At 40.8% G+C, this 16,948-nt stretch overlaps 1 protein-coding gene across 1 annotated transcript in view; it reads right to left on the bottom strand.

Annotated features, from left to right (window-relative positions):
* Positions 1-5,061: 5,061 nt before the first annotated feature.
* Positions 5,062-16,948, bottom strand: part of adgra1b (adhesion G protein-coupled receptor A1b) — a 529,688-nt gene continuing 517,801 nt past the window's right edge. Inside the window, exons 18-19 of the mRNA XM_043712551.2 lie at positions 10,476-10,571; positions 5,062-7,789 (exon numbers count right to left, since the gene is read on the bottom strand). Of these exons, the coding sequence (XP_043568486.2) occupies positions 6,553-7,789; positions 10,476-10,571 (1,333 nt within the window). The 3' untranslated portion in view covers positions 5,062-6,552. The remainder of the gene's footprint in view (positions 7,790-10,475; positions 10,572-16,948) is intronic.

Below are 16,948 nucleotides of genomic sequence, written 5' to 3'. Positions count from 1 at the left end.
AAATAAAACAAGTAAAATTTGCCCAGTTTGCTATTTTTGTTTGTTACTGATTAAAGGTAGTCCTGGGGTAACGCACATTTCGGCAACACAATTTGACTCAAATGTTGATGAAGAATTAGGGAATGCTTTGGAGAATGCTTACCACTATTGGCAATAATGCACTTTGTTCTGCGCATGTGCCAACGTGCGTGCCAAAATTTCTGCTGTTCCACGCATACGCCAATGTCTGCACCGGTCTTCAAGTCATACTGCACATGCGCTGATGTCAACTGTCGGCAGAACAGCTTTCTTACATTTTTTAAATGTAGTATTAAATTTACTTCTGTTTTGTTAATAAACATGATTTCAACTTTCACTTAGGCTGTGCTACACTTTGCATTAGACTTCTGGGTGTTTTTTGAGCAATCGTGCATGATATTTTGTGATGGTCTGCCCTGAACCCCACTTTTCCCATAGGCATCATTAGTTACATTAAGCGATTTTCTGTTAAGCGAGGTTTCACTGGAACGCAACTACGGCACTAAAGGAGAACTACCTGCATCTCTAAGAACACTATACAATGCAAAGGGTTGACTTCAACCATCTGAATATTGCTCATGCACTTGGATTGATAAACTTTAGCGTCACAACTTAGAATATGAAACAATGGATGAACTTATTTTATAGATAGAGAGGATCAACAATAAAGATGTGAATACTTGGTTTCTTGCCTCAGCCCTTTCCTGAAGAACAGCACTCTGTGTGCAGCTGAAGTTCTCCTTCACTCTTTTAATTCACCATTAGTTGACAGGAAGTGCAGAAATTGAGCATTGCTAATACACATTTTGTCAGCTTCTCATCTTGCATATTTGGGACAATTTGCAAGAAAACTGTTATACAGAGGAATTAAACTGTTTATACTGGATGGGGAAACAGAGTTGATTAGTTGGTAAGTGAATTCTGATTGCTGGAGGTGTGGCTATGGAGGATCCATTTGTTAGATGATGACTGGCAGTTAACTGCCAAACTCTGTTTAAATACAAGCAGGCAGATTGACTCTGATTGGTCAAGGTATTGCCCTGAGGAGTGAACCAGGGGATGCCTATCACCTCTTTTATTCAGTGGAAACAGATGCAGATGTATATTCTGCCTGAAAAGAACAGTGACCTGTGTGTTAAAATATGTAGCTTCCAAAACATGGAATTATATCAAGCTTTGAATCCAGCTGACAATCTTAAATTGCATTGTTGACCAGTACATGTGATTCTGCAATTGGATATTTGCTATATTACCCTGAGTTTGCTAAGAATTACACTGAAAATCATTTTAAGATTATCAGTTTATTTTTGAAAAAAACTTCAACAAAATATTTCTTTCTTTTGCAAACCATAACCATTGTTCAGACATTATTGTTGGACAGATTGTTGGCAGGCTATTGGACAATAGAAAATACCACTACAATCCCAATGCTACCCTTATCTGACCGTCATGAGTTCATACGTATATTTTTCAGATGTGATAATCAAGAATTAAAACATTGGAGGATTTCAACCACATTGTAAACTTGAGAGAGAGCAATTATTTGTTGTGTTCTCACTGCCAACATCAACTGAGGCTGAACAGTACATTCGTAATTCCAAATGGAACTGAACTCTGTCAAACTGGGTCAGCAACATGACCATCCCTGGTTAGGACAGAAAACATTTTATTAAAGGGGTAACAGAAGATGTTTGGACAAAGGCCAATGCTGTAGAAACTCTGTCAATTACATTATAGGACTGTAATGATTAACCTTGGAAAAGCACAACAAGCTTTCCAGTCACAGACATTAATTGGACCACTGAAAGTATTCTCCCTTAACTTACAGTAACCTTGATTTTGCTGGAATATTTAGTGATATGTTCAAGTGAATGCTGCCTTGATATTAAGGGAACTTTGTCTCAACTTAGTCTTCATATTCATGACTGGTTCGAGTCACAACAGAATCTGGAGTTGAAGGTTCTGGTAGAATCCAAGCTAAGCAGAGTAAAAGAGCTAATTGTGACAAGGTAAATTTTGAGGGGGTGACGTCTTCCATCATTTTGCTGACGAGTCAAGGAAGCTGACAATGTGGTAATTGGCCAGGTATGGATTGGTCTTCTGTCATGTCAAATGACACATATGAACAATTTTCTCATTATTGAATTGGTTTTTGTAGTTCCCATAGAGACCAATAAGGTCCAAAAGAAAACAATTAAAAGTTCTAGTTAATAGCTGAACATGAGACAACATAATTTCACGTTTTAGGATTTTAACTTCAACAAAATATTAAAAACAATGTTTTTGTAGGCAACTACAGGAAGGAAAGTTCATTTTTGAAATACTTACTTTACACTCTTCCACAGAATTATAGTCTTCATAGCAAACGGTTCCCAGTTACTTCCAGATTCCAATGGTACTCATTTCTCCATATCACAGAATCTTTACAGTGCAGACAAAAACCATTTAGCCCAATGAGCCTGCACTGACCCTCCAAAGAGCATCCCACCCCATCCCCACAATCCCTCATTTACCATGGTCACTCCAGCTAACCTGCACATCTTGGATTGTGGGAGGAATCCAGAGCACCTGGCAGAAATCCATGCAGACATGCCAAGAACATGTAAACACCGCACAGATATTCACCCAAGGCTGGAATTGAATTCAGATCCCTGGCACTGTGAGCCATCATAATGCCCACACGCAGTATCACTGAGTAACAACATCAATTGACTGCTTCCAGGCGTTTCCCTCCATCTTTGGAGAATCTCCCAAATTCACTACCAGCAGGAAAATCTACTGCAAAGCTTCCCCTTCTGCCCTAGCCCCACAGGATGAATCTCACAGATTGAATGGAAAACTATGTAATGTGACTCTTTGGCTATTGACTATTTTCCTCCAGCATCTGGCTTCAGTAACTTGCAGAGAACCTGAAGTTTCTTGACTCTGCGACCACGCCATCTGCTTCTTCTTTCTTTCTTCTGCCTAAAAGCTTGGAGCTGGAAAGTCTATTTTCTGCTGATATCGCTGCCCTTGTTTTTTGTTCCCAGGTGTGAGAACTTGCACTTCCCTCAGCAGGTAGCTTGATTTAGTCAAACATGACATCAGGCAGTATCTAAGATAGTCACATAGCTCCTTTACTTTTAACCTAGACTTAAATAAGCCGTCATAGAGTCATAGAGACGTACGGCATGGAAACAGACCCTTTGGTCCAACCCGTCCATGCCGACCAGATATCCCAACCCAATCTAGTCCCACCTGCCAGCACCTGGCCCATATCCCTCCAAACCCTTCCTATTCATATACCCATCCAAATGCCTCTTAAATGTTGCAATTGTACCAGCCTCCACCACTTCCTGTGGCAGCTCATTCCTTACACCTACCACCCTCTGTGTGAAAACTTTGCCCCTTAGGTCTCTTTTATATCTTTCCCCTCTCACCCTAAACCTATGCCCTCTAGTTCTGGACTCCTCCAGCCAAGGGAAAAGACTTTGCCTATTCACTCTATCCATGCCCTTCATAATTTTGTAAACCTCTATAAGGTCACCCCTCAGCCTCCGATGCTCCAGGGAAAAATGCCCCAGCCTGTTCAGCCTCTCCCTATAGCTCAAATCCTCCAACCCTGGCAACATCCTTTTCTGAACCTTTTCAAGTTTCACAACATCTTTCCGATAGGAAGGAGACCAGAATTGCACACAATATTCCAACAGTGGCTTAACCAACGTCCTGTACAGCTGCAACATGACCCCCTAATTCCTGTACTCAATACTCTGACCAATAAAAGAAAGCATACCAAACGCCTTCTTCACTATCCTACCTACCTGCAACTCCACTTTCAAGGAGCTATGAACCTGCACTCCAAGGTCTCTTTGTTCAGCAACACTCCCTAGGACCTTACAAGTAAGTGTATAAATCCTACTAAGATTTGCTTTCCCAAAATGCAGCTCCTCACATTTATCTGAATTAAAGCTAAAACATAATAATCACAAAAACGTCATAACTGCAATAATGCCATTGAAGCACCTGGGCTTGGATAGCCAGTACTGAGCTTTAGACATGAATTGTATATATCTTCGAGGATATTGTCCTTAGCATATCCAGTGCACTCACATCGGCTTTAGTCAACATATAGTCACTCAAAGCCAAAATGCCTGAATAATGATATCTAAATCTACAATAATTGATTTCTACTGGATAATGTTTTGCTCCTGCTGCCAATAGCTCACAGCACCTCAAAGATGTCCAACTTTAAGCATTTATGCCTCTGCCTTTACTGTCTTTAGCAAAAGGGTAAAGACATGATACATATAATGGGTGTATTCAGTTAAGATGAGTTTCATGTATTGTGGTAAGCTCGAATAATTCTCACAGATAGACATGTTGAGAACAGACATGCTACCACTTAACAAAAGTCAAGGAAATTACTTCCTGTTTTTATTTCCTTCATCATCTGGTGCCAGGCCATTCCAGAAGTTATGCCCTTCAAACTCAGCCCACATATTCAGTTGTGTTATCACCAAACTACTTGACTGACATTTAAATGCATATTCAGTCCCTTTGCTTCTCTTACTTTCCTTTAGTTTCACATTGAGGAGTACAGATTTTTCAATTGGGGATTGGTGGCAACTGATTATCTGCTGAAAATTCTTTCGTCTTGTTTGACTTCAAAGGACAAAACCTTCCTCACCTTGTTTCCACAAATTATGTAGAAAATTGAGAGAATGTACACTATCTTGCATTGGAATTGTCTGGTTCCAGAAAAACAAGCCATGCGTAGCTTTATGTATTCAAGGTACATAAGCCTATGGTAGAGAAAGGACCAGAAAGTTATGGTGATATGGTTGCAGGAAGCGGGGTGGGTTAAGCATAATGCAGCCAATGTTGCCCATTCCTGGAATTGAGTGGCTTATGAGGCCACTTTTGAGGGCTGTTAGTGTCAACCACATTGTTGTGAGATTGGAATCATACATAGACCAGTGCAAATAAAACCAGTAGGTTTCTGTTCCTAAAGGCAGCAATGAACAAGGTGAGATTTAATGAAAAGCGGACAGTTTCACAGCTGGATTTACTTATACAATCCTTTTTATTTCTCGATTTTTAAGAACTGCCATGTTGGAATTTGACCACAAGTTACCTGGATTACTAGTCCAGTAATAACTGCAGTGCTACCATACCTTTAAATACACCAGACTAAAATAAAGTTAGCTAATAATAAGATAACTAGTAATTTGATACGATAAACTGCAGTTACTGTAACATTATGACTATTATATTTCTGTTCAATGCATTCCCTTACGTGGGAAACTAGATGGATCAAATGCAACTGGTGTTACCTGAATTCACATTTATATTGTAATGAAGATGACTGAATATATACTTAAAAACAATCTTATTAAAATAGATGACAAACTGGATTTGAAGGTTTTTTTGCTGTTTTTACTAATAGACATGGTGATATCTGCATTTACCGAAAACAACAATTCATTATACAGTGTACACTGTAACATACAACAGGCACTGCATGCTCTGCACAGACAACCGAAAACTGTCATCTCTAGCACAGTTATCGCATTAACCTTATACATGTGCTGTGGCACTTTAGCTAGTGAAGGAGTTCAATGACTATGTTTTGCTTTACGGTTCAATTGCATCGATTAAAAAAAAAGCTATTGGCTTTTACATCACCAAAATAATTAGTTTTTACACATAATAGCAGATGACAAAATACTGATGGTTTAACTGAACAAAAATCATGCATGTTACACTAAGATGTACTGTATGCCTTACAATAGACTCAATACACAATTTCTTCCTATAAAGTTAAAGAGCCAATACCCTTTTATATTTAATTTAGTGGGAAAGGTTTCTTCTGTATTCTTTGTGAAAAATTGGAATTCATCTATATTACTGAGGCTTACAATTTAAACTTAGCACACAAGAGAAATCATCCCCTCATGTGCCAAGTAAAATAAAAGTTCCACAGTTAATTTACTGAATGCAGGATTCTGTTAAAAGTTTTATTAATGACATATTCCAATGAATAACCAGGATTTTCAGGAAAAAAAATTAGAAATGATAAATTTATCCTCTGAAGAAATTGCACATGATATTGTTTCTACGAATGATTAGGGAAACTTTAACAGGCATTAGGACGGTACTTAAGTTAGCCATCCAAAGGGCTACTGTCTCTTTAGTGTAACAGTAATGCTTACCTTAATTTGTGGCTCCTTACTTCGAAGAAACCAATACATTGAAAAAAAAATCCAAAGCTTCAACATAATTGTGATATATCTGCAGACTAACTTTTCAACAACGTCCACATTGTGGTAACACAAATGCATCGTTTGTAGTTTGAAATACAAATACATTATATAATACTGCTCTCATGATACTTTGTATGTGCTGTACAAATATAGATGTATACATACAAATATGCAAATGTTACTTGAAATCTGCACAATGAATTATGTAAACAAACACATAAGCATTATACAAAATTTATATACAACTTTTGTAGCAATAATGATTTAAATTTGTAGTCATGAAACTTAAAAACTACACAGTAGTTTCATTTTTCCAAGGACCAGTCCTTATATTTCCTGTACTGTCTGAAGTATAAATGATGGCTTCATGCAGGTTTCCCTTCAGTATTCCATTTTGGTTGGTTACACTTAGAGGACATGATTGTCTCCGTGACTGCATCTCAAACGTAACTCCTTGGTGTAAAGCTTCGGTACTGACACCACTGTCTACAGCTTTATTGCATCCATATAGCACTGTGCTGGCATCACTACTTTCAGGCTGGCAGACATTGGGGCACTGATCACTTTTTGCACAGACAACTTGCCTTTGGATGGACTGGCTGTCCTGGACACTGTGATGACTTTCTGTATGTGAGCTATGGACACTTCCATCTATGCTGGAAGGGATATGATAAGCGTATTCTCTCTGGGCTGCTGACCTGCTGTGCCGAACAAAGTGTCGCGGTTTAGTTCGGCTTTTTTGACATCTGTGGATATGCATTCCCGATCGACATGTACCATCAGCTCGCAGATGAATGTCCCCATCGTCATCAATAATCTGTTCACTGTGCACTTTGGCACAACATGGTGTAACTGGTGAAAGACAATTTACATGATTTTGGACGGCCTGTAGATTAGTTAGCTTACAGAGTCCAGACACTGAATGATTGCAACTGGATGATGATTTACTGGGACATGGAGAATCCAGGAGACATGGGACATGAAGCTGAGCATCACCGTTCATGGTTACCTGGGGACGAACGTTCATTTGAACAGCGTATGTATTCCTATTGGATTTGCAGCAGGACCACCAACAATGCCAGACATCATCACGTTTTGCACAGTGGTGAACCAGAATAAAGAGTCCGAGAGTTACTGAGACTGCTCCATATAAGCAACTGAATATCATATCTAGGAAATGTCCTTGTGAGACTGCGAGGGCTCCAAAAGTCCACATAGCAATAAAAAGAAACAGAGTGAATACAGAAGCACGAAGCTGAGCCTTAAATGAATGCTCGTTTTCCAGCATTGAAGAAGAAACCATTGAACATGTGTGCGACACAGAGCTGGAGTCCGTTACATGACTGGGACCTACCTCTGTGCTGGCCAATCGTTGTTGCTCTTCTGTCATCTCCTTTAGCTCATACTTCTTCCCTGGGTGTCGTTTCAATTGCACTAATGTACACAGAAAATAGACACAACTAACAAGCACAATGAAAGCAGCAGGCCCATAAAATGCACCAAGGCTAGGCTCCCATGCCATCCAGCAACTGTGAATAAAGAGAAATACAATGAAACAGGAAAATGATAAAGACCTAGAACTGAACCCAGAAAGTATCCAACCAAAATAATCTGACCTCAAAGTACAAACCAGAAGAAACAGTCATGGTACACTTTATAATCAGATCCCACTGCAGAAGTTTTTTCTCACTCAAACACTGCAAGTGACAATTACCTCCGGAGGCAGTTGGTAACAGACACTCAATATTGCACTCCATTCAAAAATGGGGTGAGTGCAAACTGGGCTGCTGATTCACTACAAACCACTTTACAATACTTTCCAAGGATTCTGACAAATCCATTGCTGATTAAACCAAGACTGAGCCTATAATTATCTACAAATTTGATCGTTAATGAAAAAAAAATCTTCTCAGAAGGTTCATCATGTAATCAGCTCTGTGCAAATAGATATGATACCCAGCAACATCACACTATTCAATTGAAGTTGGTCACTTCCTAATGTTAAGCTGCTTTTCATTTCTTTGGGCAGGAGTGTCACACTGCCTATTTTTAATGAAAAGAAGGAGCTCTGCCTTTCTGACAGATTTTGATCAGGGTTCCCTCATAAATGTGGAGCTCATTCTAACAGTTCTTTCTTTCGGGTGGAACGTTCATGTGTAAGACAAATTGTGCCCACTTTTCATAGCAGTCGACTGCTGTATTCAGGCATCCAGAAAGCTTCTTTGACAGCTGCAGTCAAATAGTAAGTACATAAAAGTATGGTTGCTCAGGTGCTGGAAGAGTAAGTGCCAGATGGGTAGGAAGATGCCAGCTGGATAGGGTAACAGCTGAGTAGGATGCGGGTTGCCAGTGGGAGGATACCAGATTGGTAAGGAATGAATGCTGGGGATAGGTTGACAGATGGGAAAATAATATGCCAAGTGAATAGGGTGTCAAGTGGGAAGAGGCCAAGAGTGCAAAGTGGCAAGGAGGCCAGGTAAATGATACAATGTTTTGAGTTGATCGGGTTGGATAGGAGAAATCTGTTCTGATGTTGGGGTGGCGGGGATCTATTTCTCCTGGGGGTCAGGACAAGCAGCATGGGAAGGTAGGAGAGCAGTGTGTAGTGGGGGAAGTGGGGCCAAATTTGGAGTAGGCATAAACAGTGGTGGGGGAAGCGGGGAGCGTCAGGTGCTAAGCAGGAGAAAGGGATATCGGGTCCTGGAGAGTGTCAAGCCATGGTCTGGGGAGTGTAAGTGGTCTGGCAGAAGTGTAGTTGGGTTGTGTGAGTTAAGTGTAGTGTCAGTTATAGAATCGCAGAGGTGTACAACACGGAAAGAGACCCTTCTGTTCAATGCGTCCATGCCGACCAGGTATTCAAACCTAATCTAGTCCCATTTGCCACCACCTGGCCCATATCCCTCTAAGCCATTCATATACCCATCAAGATGCCTTTTAAATGTTGCAATTGTACCAGCCTCCACCACTTCCTCTGGCAGCTCATTCCATACATGCACCACCCTCTGTTTGAAAAAGTTGCTCCTTAGGTCCCTTTTATATTAGATTAGATTTTTTTTAGATTAGATTTTGATTACAGTGTGGAAACAGGCCCCCCGGCCCAACAAGTCCACACCGACCCGCCGAAGCGCAACCCACCCAGACCCACTCCCCAACATTTACCCCTTCACCTAACACTACGGGCAATTTAGCATAGCCAATTCACCTGACCTGCACATCTTTGGATTGTGGGAGGAAACCGGAGCACCCGGAGGAAACCCACGCAGACACGGGGAGAATGTGCAAACTCCACACAGAGAGTCACCTGAGGCGGGAATTGAACCCGGGTCTCTGGCACTGTGAGGCAGCAGTGCTAACCACTGTGCCACCGTATCTTTCCCCTTTCATGCTAAACCTATGCCCTTTATTTCTGGACTCCCCAACCCCAGGGAAAAGATATTGTCTGTTTATCCTATCCATGCCCCTCATCATTTTATAAACCTCAGCCTCTGGTGCTCCAGCCTATTCAGCCTTTCCTTATAGCTCTAATCCTTAACTCTGGCAACAATCTTGTAAATCTTTTCTGAACCCTTTCAAGTTTCACAACGTCTTTCTGATAGGAAGGAGACCAGAATTGCACGCAATATTCCAAAAGTGGCCTCACCAACATCCTGTAGAGCCGCAACATGACCTGTGAACTCCTATACATTGAATAGTTACACAGGCGATTATATATTTAATAGTCTGAGTAACTATTTCCTGAGTTTCCTGCATTTCCTGAGTAACTATTTACTTAATTTCATTAGGAACCTTCAAATTCACTGACTGACTTGAAGACTTTTAGGAGCATCCAAGTGTAAAGGAATTGGCAAGTGAAAAATTAAATTTCCCATTCAATTTCTTTGGAGGTTGCTGCAATGAACAACTCCCACCAACATTACAATAATAACTGTCTAAACATTAGAAAAGCCAGCCCACTGTGTTTAACAAATAGAGTCCACCAGGACTCAGACCCACTTTCACAGTACATGATAAAGTATGTGATAAAAAAATAAACGACTCCTTTCATGTACATTTTCCTTTATAAAATCTGACTGCACAGAAAATATGATAACTGAAAGATCAAGGAATTATCTACCAGTGCATGTGGTGCCTTGGGGAAGTGCAATCCCCAAACACCAAGAAACAATATCTCCAAACTCAGCAAAGTGATGTTGAACAAATATAAAGGCTACTTACTATGGTGCATTGTCTTCACTCCCATAATTGTTGATATTTGTTGCAGCAGTGATCCCACAAATTATGAAAGGAATGCCTCCTCCAATCAAATAAAACCTGATTAAAGATCACAGCAGAATTAAAATGACAAGAAAATAATTTCCTCTCCCTGAATAGGTAGAGAAAATTTCAGATTAATACATTTCAGATAACAAGAAATACAGAGGACAATTTTGCATTAACCCTAACAAAATGCAGTAAAATCATAAACGGTTGATACAATGGTACTTCAAAGGAATGGATGTGTACCAGCTCCCAAATGGTTTCCTTGGGTCTGCACTGCAAATGACCTGAATTTTTTGCACATCATCATTAACCTTGATCAGGTGTTGATTGGAATATATGAAAGGGTATAGGCAATGGAAGCTTGCAACCACTGTCTGTGAGTAGATATTTGTTGGGAATTTTTAACAGGCTTGGATGGATGGATACCAGAGATGGGTCCAAAGTGGCAATTATGCCCTGGATGTAGGTTTGCTCGCTGCGCTGGAAGGTCCATTTTCCAGCTCTGCGAGTGAACCTACATCCAGAACCTCAACCTGAGCTACAAATCTTCTCAAAGCTCGGTAATTATGCCCATTTGGTCCATGTTATTGAGGCAGCCTTCCACAGAGTGTGGGACCTCCCGTGCAAATAGAATGGTGGACACCAGTGGGTGGATGATTTAACACGTTTTTGTTCAGATCATTTTCAATATATTTCTGTTAAAAGCTGATAAGTAACTTTGGGCACTTTGAAGTATTTGTATGAACTTGCTACTTTAACAATACTTAAATATTCTTGCATTCAAGTCAAGTTTTATATTCAAACTTACTACAATAACGAATTCATACAAGATTAAATGTAAAATGAATCATATATTCCTGCAGATAATTGCCAATTACAAAACTATATTTAACATCACATTATGGTATTGAAAATTCACCCAAGGCAGATGCTTGTAAAATGAGACTGCTTATCACATAGTATGACATAATTACATCACATTATAAGTTCTTCATTTATGTAGCTAGGACTGAATATATTTAAAATAGGAATTATTAATAAAATTGGCACAGCTCTTTATTGAAGAGGCAGGTCAATAGACCTCTCCAGTTCTTATAAAGCTTCCCAGTTAGCGGCTTCTGAATTGGTTTATGCAGTGTGTACAAAGATGGGAAAATGAATCACTTAGTCAAACATACTTAAACATATTCTGAACCCTGCCTCATAATGTGGCACTGTGTTGCACCTACAATGTTTTTAGCTTGCTTAAACAGACAATGGCAGATAGTGCACTAAGGCTTAGTGTTAGTGTACTATTTAAAAAAAATCTTATTGTATTACCAGTTACACAGGGGAGATGATGCAGTCATAATGCTAATGGATTAGTGAATTGGAGGCCTCTGCTATAGGTTCAAACAGCTTTACTTTTTATTCACTCAAAGAATGTGTGCATTGCTGACTGGATCAGCATTCCCGCTCATTCCTATTGGCCCCTGAACTGTGTGGTTTGCTAGGCCATTTCAGAGGGCAGTTAGGAGTCAACCACATTGCCGTGGGTCTGGAGTCACACATTGGTTAGCGCAGGCAAAGATGGTCTGTTTCCGGGAGAGCAGGGGTTGAGTGAACTAGATTTGTAAACAAAAATTCTTTGAATTTGATTATAAAAAAAATCTGGAACTTTAATTCCATCATCTGCTGTGGGTGGGATTCGGACCTGGTTGCCTGGGTAATCAGTCCAGTGACAATACCACTAGGACATCACCTCTCCATGCAATTGAAATTCAATGAATAAATCTGCATTTGATTGCTAGTTCCATCTATTAACTACCATTGATTACCATGAAAACCGATATGGTCATTACTGTCCTTTAGGGAAGGAAATCTGTGATCTTTAACCTGCCTGGCTGACAGGTGACTCCAGATTCATAGTAATATGGCTGACTCTTAATTGTACTTGGAAATGGCTGAGCCAGCTATTCAATGCAACAGCAATTAGAAATGGTCAACAAATGCTGGCCTTATCAGTGACACACACATCCACAGGCCGATAAATAAAACTAAAGATATGTATAATCAAACCATTTTCCATTAAAATCGCAAATTCAAAGATTTTATAATACCTAAACGATGCATATTTAGAAATTCAAAATATTGCAATTTCTGCATAATTCCTATTGGATAACATTAGAAAATCCTTGAATACTAATTAATTGCGTCCATGAATAAACAGACAGGCAAGGTCCCCATGCAATTTAATGCATTTCAGACAAAGCGTGTGAACTGATCAATTCAAAATGATTCCTGAAATTGTATTGCTACTGTACACACGAGAATTAAACCTAAATGAATGACTAGAGATTTTAGGGCTCTGTTTGAAAGTCAATTACGATCAAGATGTCCTTTTCTCTTTCACAAAAAGAGAACCACTGTAATCAGTGATCAGGATGACAGTTTCCGCCTGCTTATTAACCTAATGTTCTGGAACATTTGCAGTCATCACCAGCAGACAGGATGATTAAGATTTAGCATGCTTGCCTTCCTTGTTCAGACCTTTGGGTATCAGAGTTTAGACATCATATTGAGGTTGTACTAGACATTGGCAAGTCCTCTTCTGGAGTACTGTGTGCAGTTCTGGTCATCTTGTTATAGGAAGGATATTATTAAACCAGAGAGGGTTCAGAAAAGATTTACAAAATTTGCTAGGAATGGAGGGCTTGAGATATAAAAATAGACTGGAACATTTTTCATTGGAGCCTAAGAGGTTGAGGGGTGACCTTATTGCGGGTCCAACAGGGGCACAGATAAGATCAATGATGAGGATCTTGCCCCTAGGCCAGGGGCATATTTTTAAGGTGAGAGGAGGAAGATATAAAGAGGACATGAGGGGGCAACTTCTTATTTTACACAGAGAGTGGTTAGTGTGTGGAATGAACTACCAGAGAAAGTGATGGAAGCAGGTACATTTACAACGTTTAAAAGACATTTGGGATAAGTTGATGAATAGGAAAGGTTTGGAGGGCTTTGGGCCAGACACAGGTAGGTAGGACTAGTTTAGTTTGAGAACATGGTTGGCAGGGACTGATTAGACTGGAAGGTTTGTTACCATGGCGCATGATTCTGTAAAGGTAAAGCAAGTGAAGTACTTAATTGAAAATGGAATGAAAATAAGTTATTACTGAAATCAAGTAACACACTGCTAATGAAACAAGATGGAAATTGCTGAAGTACTAAAAGCTGCGGCAGGGGGGACTGGGTGTGCAGAGGAATTTTAACATGGGGAGCAGGTGGAATTCGATACAGGGTAGGTGATTGAACTAACAATAAATAGACAATAAATAGACAAGTTTGGGTAGATGCACTTGTAGTATAGTGGTAGTGTTCATTCCTCTGAACCAGACTACCTGGCTTCAAGTCCCACCTGCTCCAGAGGTAGGTCATAACATCTCTCAATCGTGTGCCTAGAAAATATCTAGATGATCATGAGGAGGCTGGCACCAATATGCTAACTTCCAGTTTTTACTCAGACAGGGAGCAAATGCAGCCTGGGAATCAAGATGGCATTTTAAATACATTAAAAAGTCTGAAAGCCTAGAATTTAACACAATTTTCATTGTGGCTGAATAATGTTCCTTGGAAAGCTCGCAGCTGCAGAGAAGCAAGAAGAGCCTCTGATGAAAGATCACAGACTTAAATCAGTAAGTCCATTTCTCTCTCAATGGATACTGCCCAACTTCCTGAGCATTTTCCAATATCTTCTGAGTTTATTTATATTGGCCTCAGGGAGCACTCCTTGTGGATCAGGTGGAACAAGGGTGCTCCCTCTCAACTCCCCAGCAGCCCATACCCAAACCATCAGAATCCCTTCCAACACTCCATACCAGCCCAGTATTACGAATCCAACCTTTCCTCCAACTCCATGGTATCATTCCATCCTCAACTCATGCTTCTTAGCCACACGGGATAACAATTTCATTCTAGTCTTAACACTTCTTTTGAGAGAAATCTCAACTCATTCCATCGCACAGCAATCCTGATGCAATTCACTGTAGCCCAAGTTCATTCCAGATAGACAGTAATGAGCGATGCCCTTACCTACCATCCCACCAGCATCCACATCCAGAAGATCATCAGCTGCCATTTCCGCCACCTCTAGTGAGATGCCACCACCTGACAGATATTCTCCTCACCTCCCTTGTCCGCCTTCCACAGGGACTGTTCCCTCTGGGACACCCTGATCCACTCTTCTTTCAGTCCCAACAATGCCCAACATCCCCACGGCACCTTCCCCTGCAGCCGCCGTAGATCGAATACCTGCTTATTTACCTCCTCCCTCCTAAGTATCCAAAGGTTCAAACATACCTTCCAGGTGAAGCAACACTTTACCTGCACTTCTCACAATCTAGTCTACTGCATTCTCTGCTCACAATGTGGCCTCCTATACATTGAGGAAACAAAGCGTAGACTGTGACTGCTTCTCAGAACATCTAAGTTCTGCCCGCAAAAAAGACCCTGAGCTTCCTGTTGCCGCCCACTTTAAGACACCACCCTGTTGCTTGTCCAACATCTCTGCTGCAGTGTTTCAGTCAAGCTCAGTGCAAAATGGAAGAATAACATTTTCCATTTGGAAAAAATGTCCATATTATAGACAGGGTGGTGCTGGATATCTTAAAATGCAAAAAGGTGGATAAATCCCCAGCACCTGATCGGATGCACCCTGGAGGTCTGTGGGAAGCTAGGGTCCTTTGCTGAGATATTTGTATCGTTGATAGTCACAGGTGAGATGCCGGAAGACTGGGGGTTGGCTAACCTGGTGTCATTATTTAAGAAACGTGGTAAGGAAAAGCGAGGGAACTGTACACCGGTGAGCCTGATCCTGGTGGATAAGTTGTTCAGAGAGAATCCTGAGGGACAGGATCTACATGTATTTAGATAGCCAAAAACTGATTGGGGATAGTCAAAATGGCTTTATGCATAGAAAATCATGTATCACAAACTTAACTGAGTTTTTTGAAGAAGTAATGAAGAGGATTTATGAGGGTAGAGTGGTGGATGTGATCTATTTGGACTTCAGTAAGGCATTCAACAAGGTTCCTCATGGTGGACTGGTTAGCAAGGTTAGATCTCATGGAATACAGGGAGAACTAGCCATTTGGATACTGAACTGGCTCAAAGGTAATAGACAGAGGGTGGTGGTGAGGGTTACTTTTCAGACTGGAGGCCTATGACCAGTGGAGTGCCACAAGGATCGGGGCTGGGTCCACTACTTATTGTCATTCATTTAAATGATTTGGATGTGAACATCTGAGGTATAGTTAGTAAGATGACACCAAAATTGGAGGTATAGTGGACAGCAAAGAAGATTACCTCAGGGTACAATAGGATCTTGATCAGATGCGCCAATAGGCTGAGCAATGGCAGATGGAGTTTAATTTAGATAAATATGAGGTTCTGCATTTTGGAAAGACAAATTAGGCAGGACATATACATTTAATGGTAAGGTCTTGGGGAATGATGCTGAACAAGGAGACCTTGGACTGCAGTTCATAGTTCCTTGAAAGTGGAGCACAGGTAGATAGGATAGTGAAGAAGGCATTTAGTAGGCTTTCCTTTATTGGTCAGAGCACTGATTCTTGTAGTTGGGAGGTCATGTTGCGGCTGTACAGTACATTGGTTCGGCCACTTTTGGAATATTCTGTGCAATTCTGGTCTCCTTCCTATAGGATGGATGCTGTGAAACTTGAAAGGGTTGAGAAAAGATTTACAAGGATGTTGCCAGGGTTGGAGGATTTGAGCTATAGGAAGAACTTGAATAGACTGGGGCAATTTTTCCCTGGAGCATTGGAGGCTGAGGGGTGACTTACAGAGGTTTATAAAATCATGAGGGACATGGACAGATCTTTTCACTGGGTTGGGGAGTCTAGAGGGTTTTAAGGTGTGAGGGGAAAGATTTAAAAGGGACCAAAGGGCAACTTTTTCATGCAGAGGGTGGTGCGTGTATGGAATGAACTGCCAGGGGAAGTGGTGGAAACTGGTACAATTAAAACATTTAAAAGGCACCTGGATGGGTGTATGAATAGGAAGGGTTTAGAGTGTGGTGCTGGAAAAGTACAACAGGTCAGGAAGCATCAGGAGCAGGAGAATCGACATTTCAGGCATAAGCCCTTCATCAGGAAACATGGTTTAGAGTGGTGTGAGCCAAATGCTGGCAAATGGGACTAGATTAATTTAGGATAACTGGTTAGCATGGACGAGTTGGACCGAAGGATCTGTTTCCATGCTATACAATTCTATTACTCTGTTACTCTATGACTCAACATCAAGTTCAATAATTTTAGGGTCCCCCATGTCCTAGCCTCCTACCACATACACCAGGCCCAGATTCCTGATGAAGGGCTTTTGCCCGAAACATCAATTTCTCTCCTCCTTGGATGCTGCCTGACCTGCTGTGC

This window comes from Chiloscyllium plagiosum, unplaced genomic scaffold (genome assembly GCF_037043375.1).
Source record: "Chiloscyllium plagiosum isolate Xiang-an unplaced genomic scaffold, Cpla_swu_hap1 HiC_scaffold_22, whole genome shotgun sequence".
In the NCBI taxonomy this organism is placed as follows: Eukaryota; Metazoa; Chordata; class Chondrichthyes; order Orectolobiformes; family Hemiscylliidae; genus Chiloscyllium; species Chiloscyllium plagiosum.
Note: the sequence above shows the minus strand (reverse complement) of the source record. Positions and strands in the feature narration are given on the sequence as shown.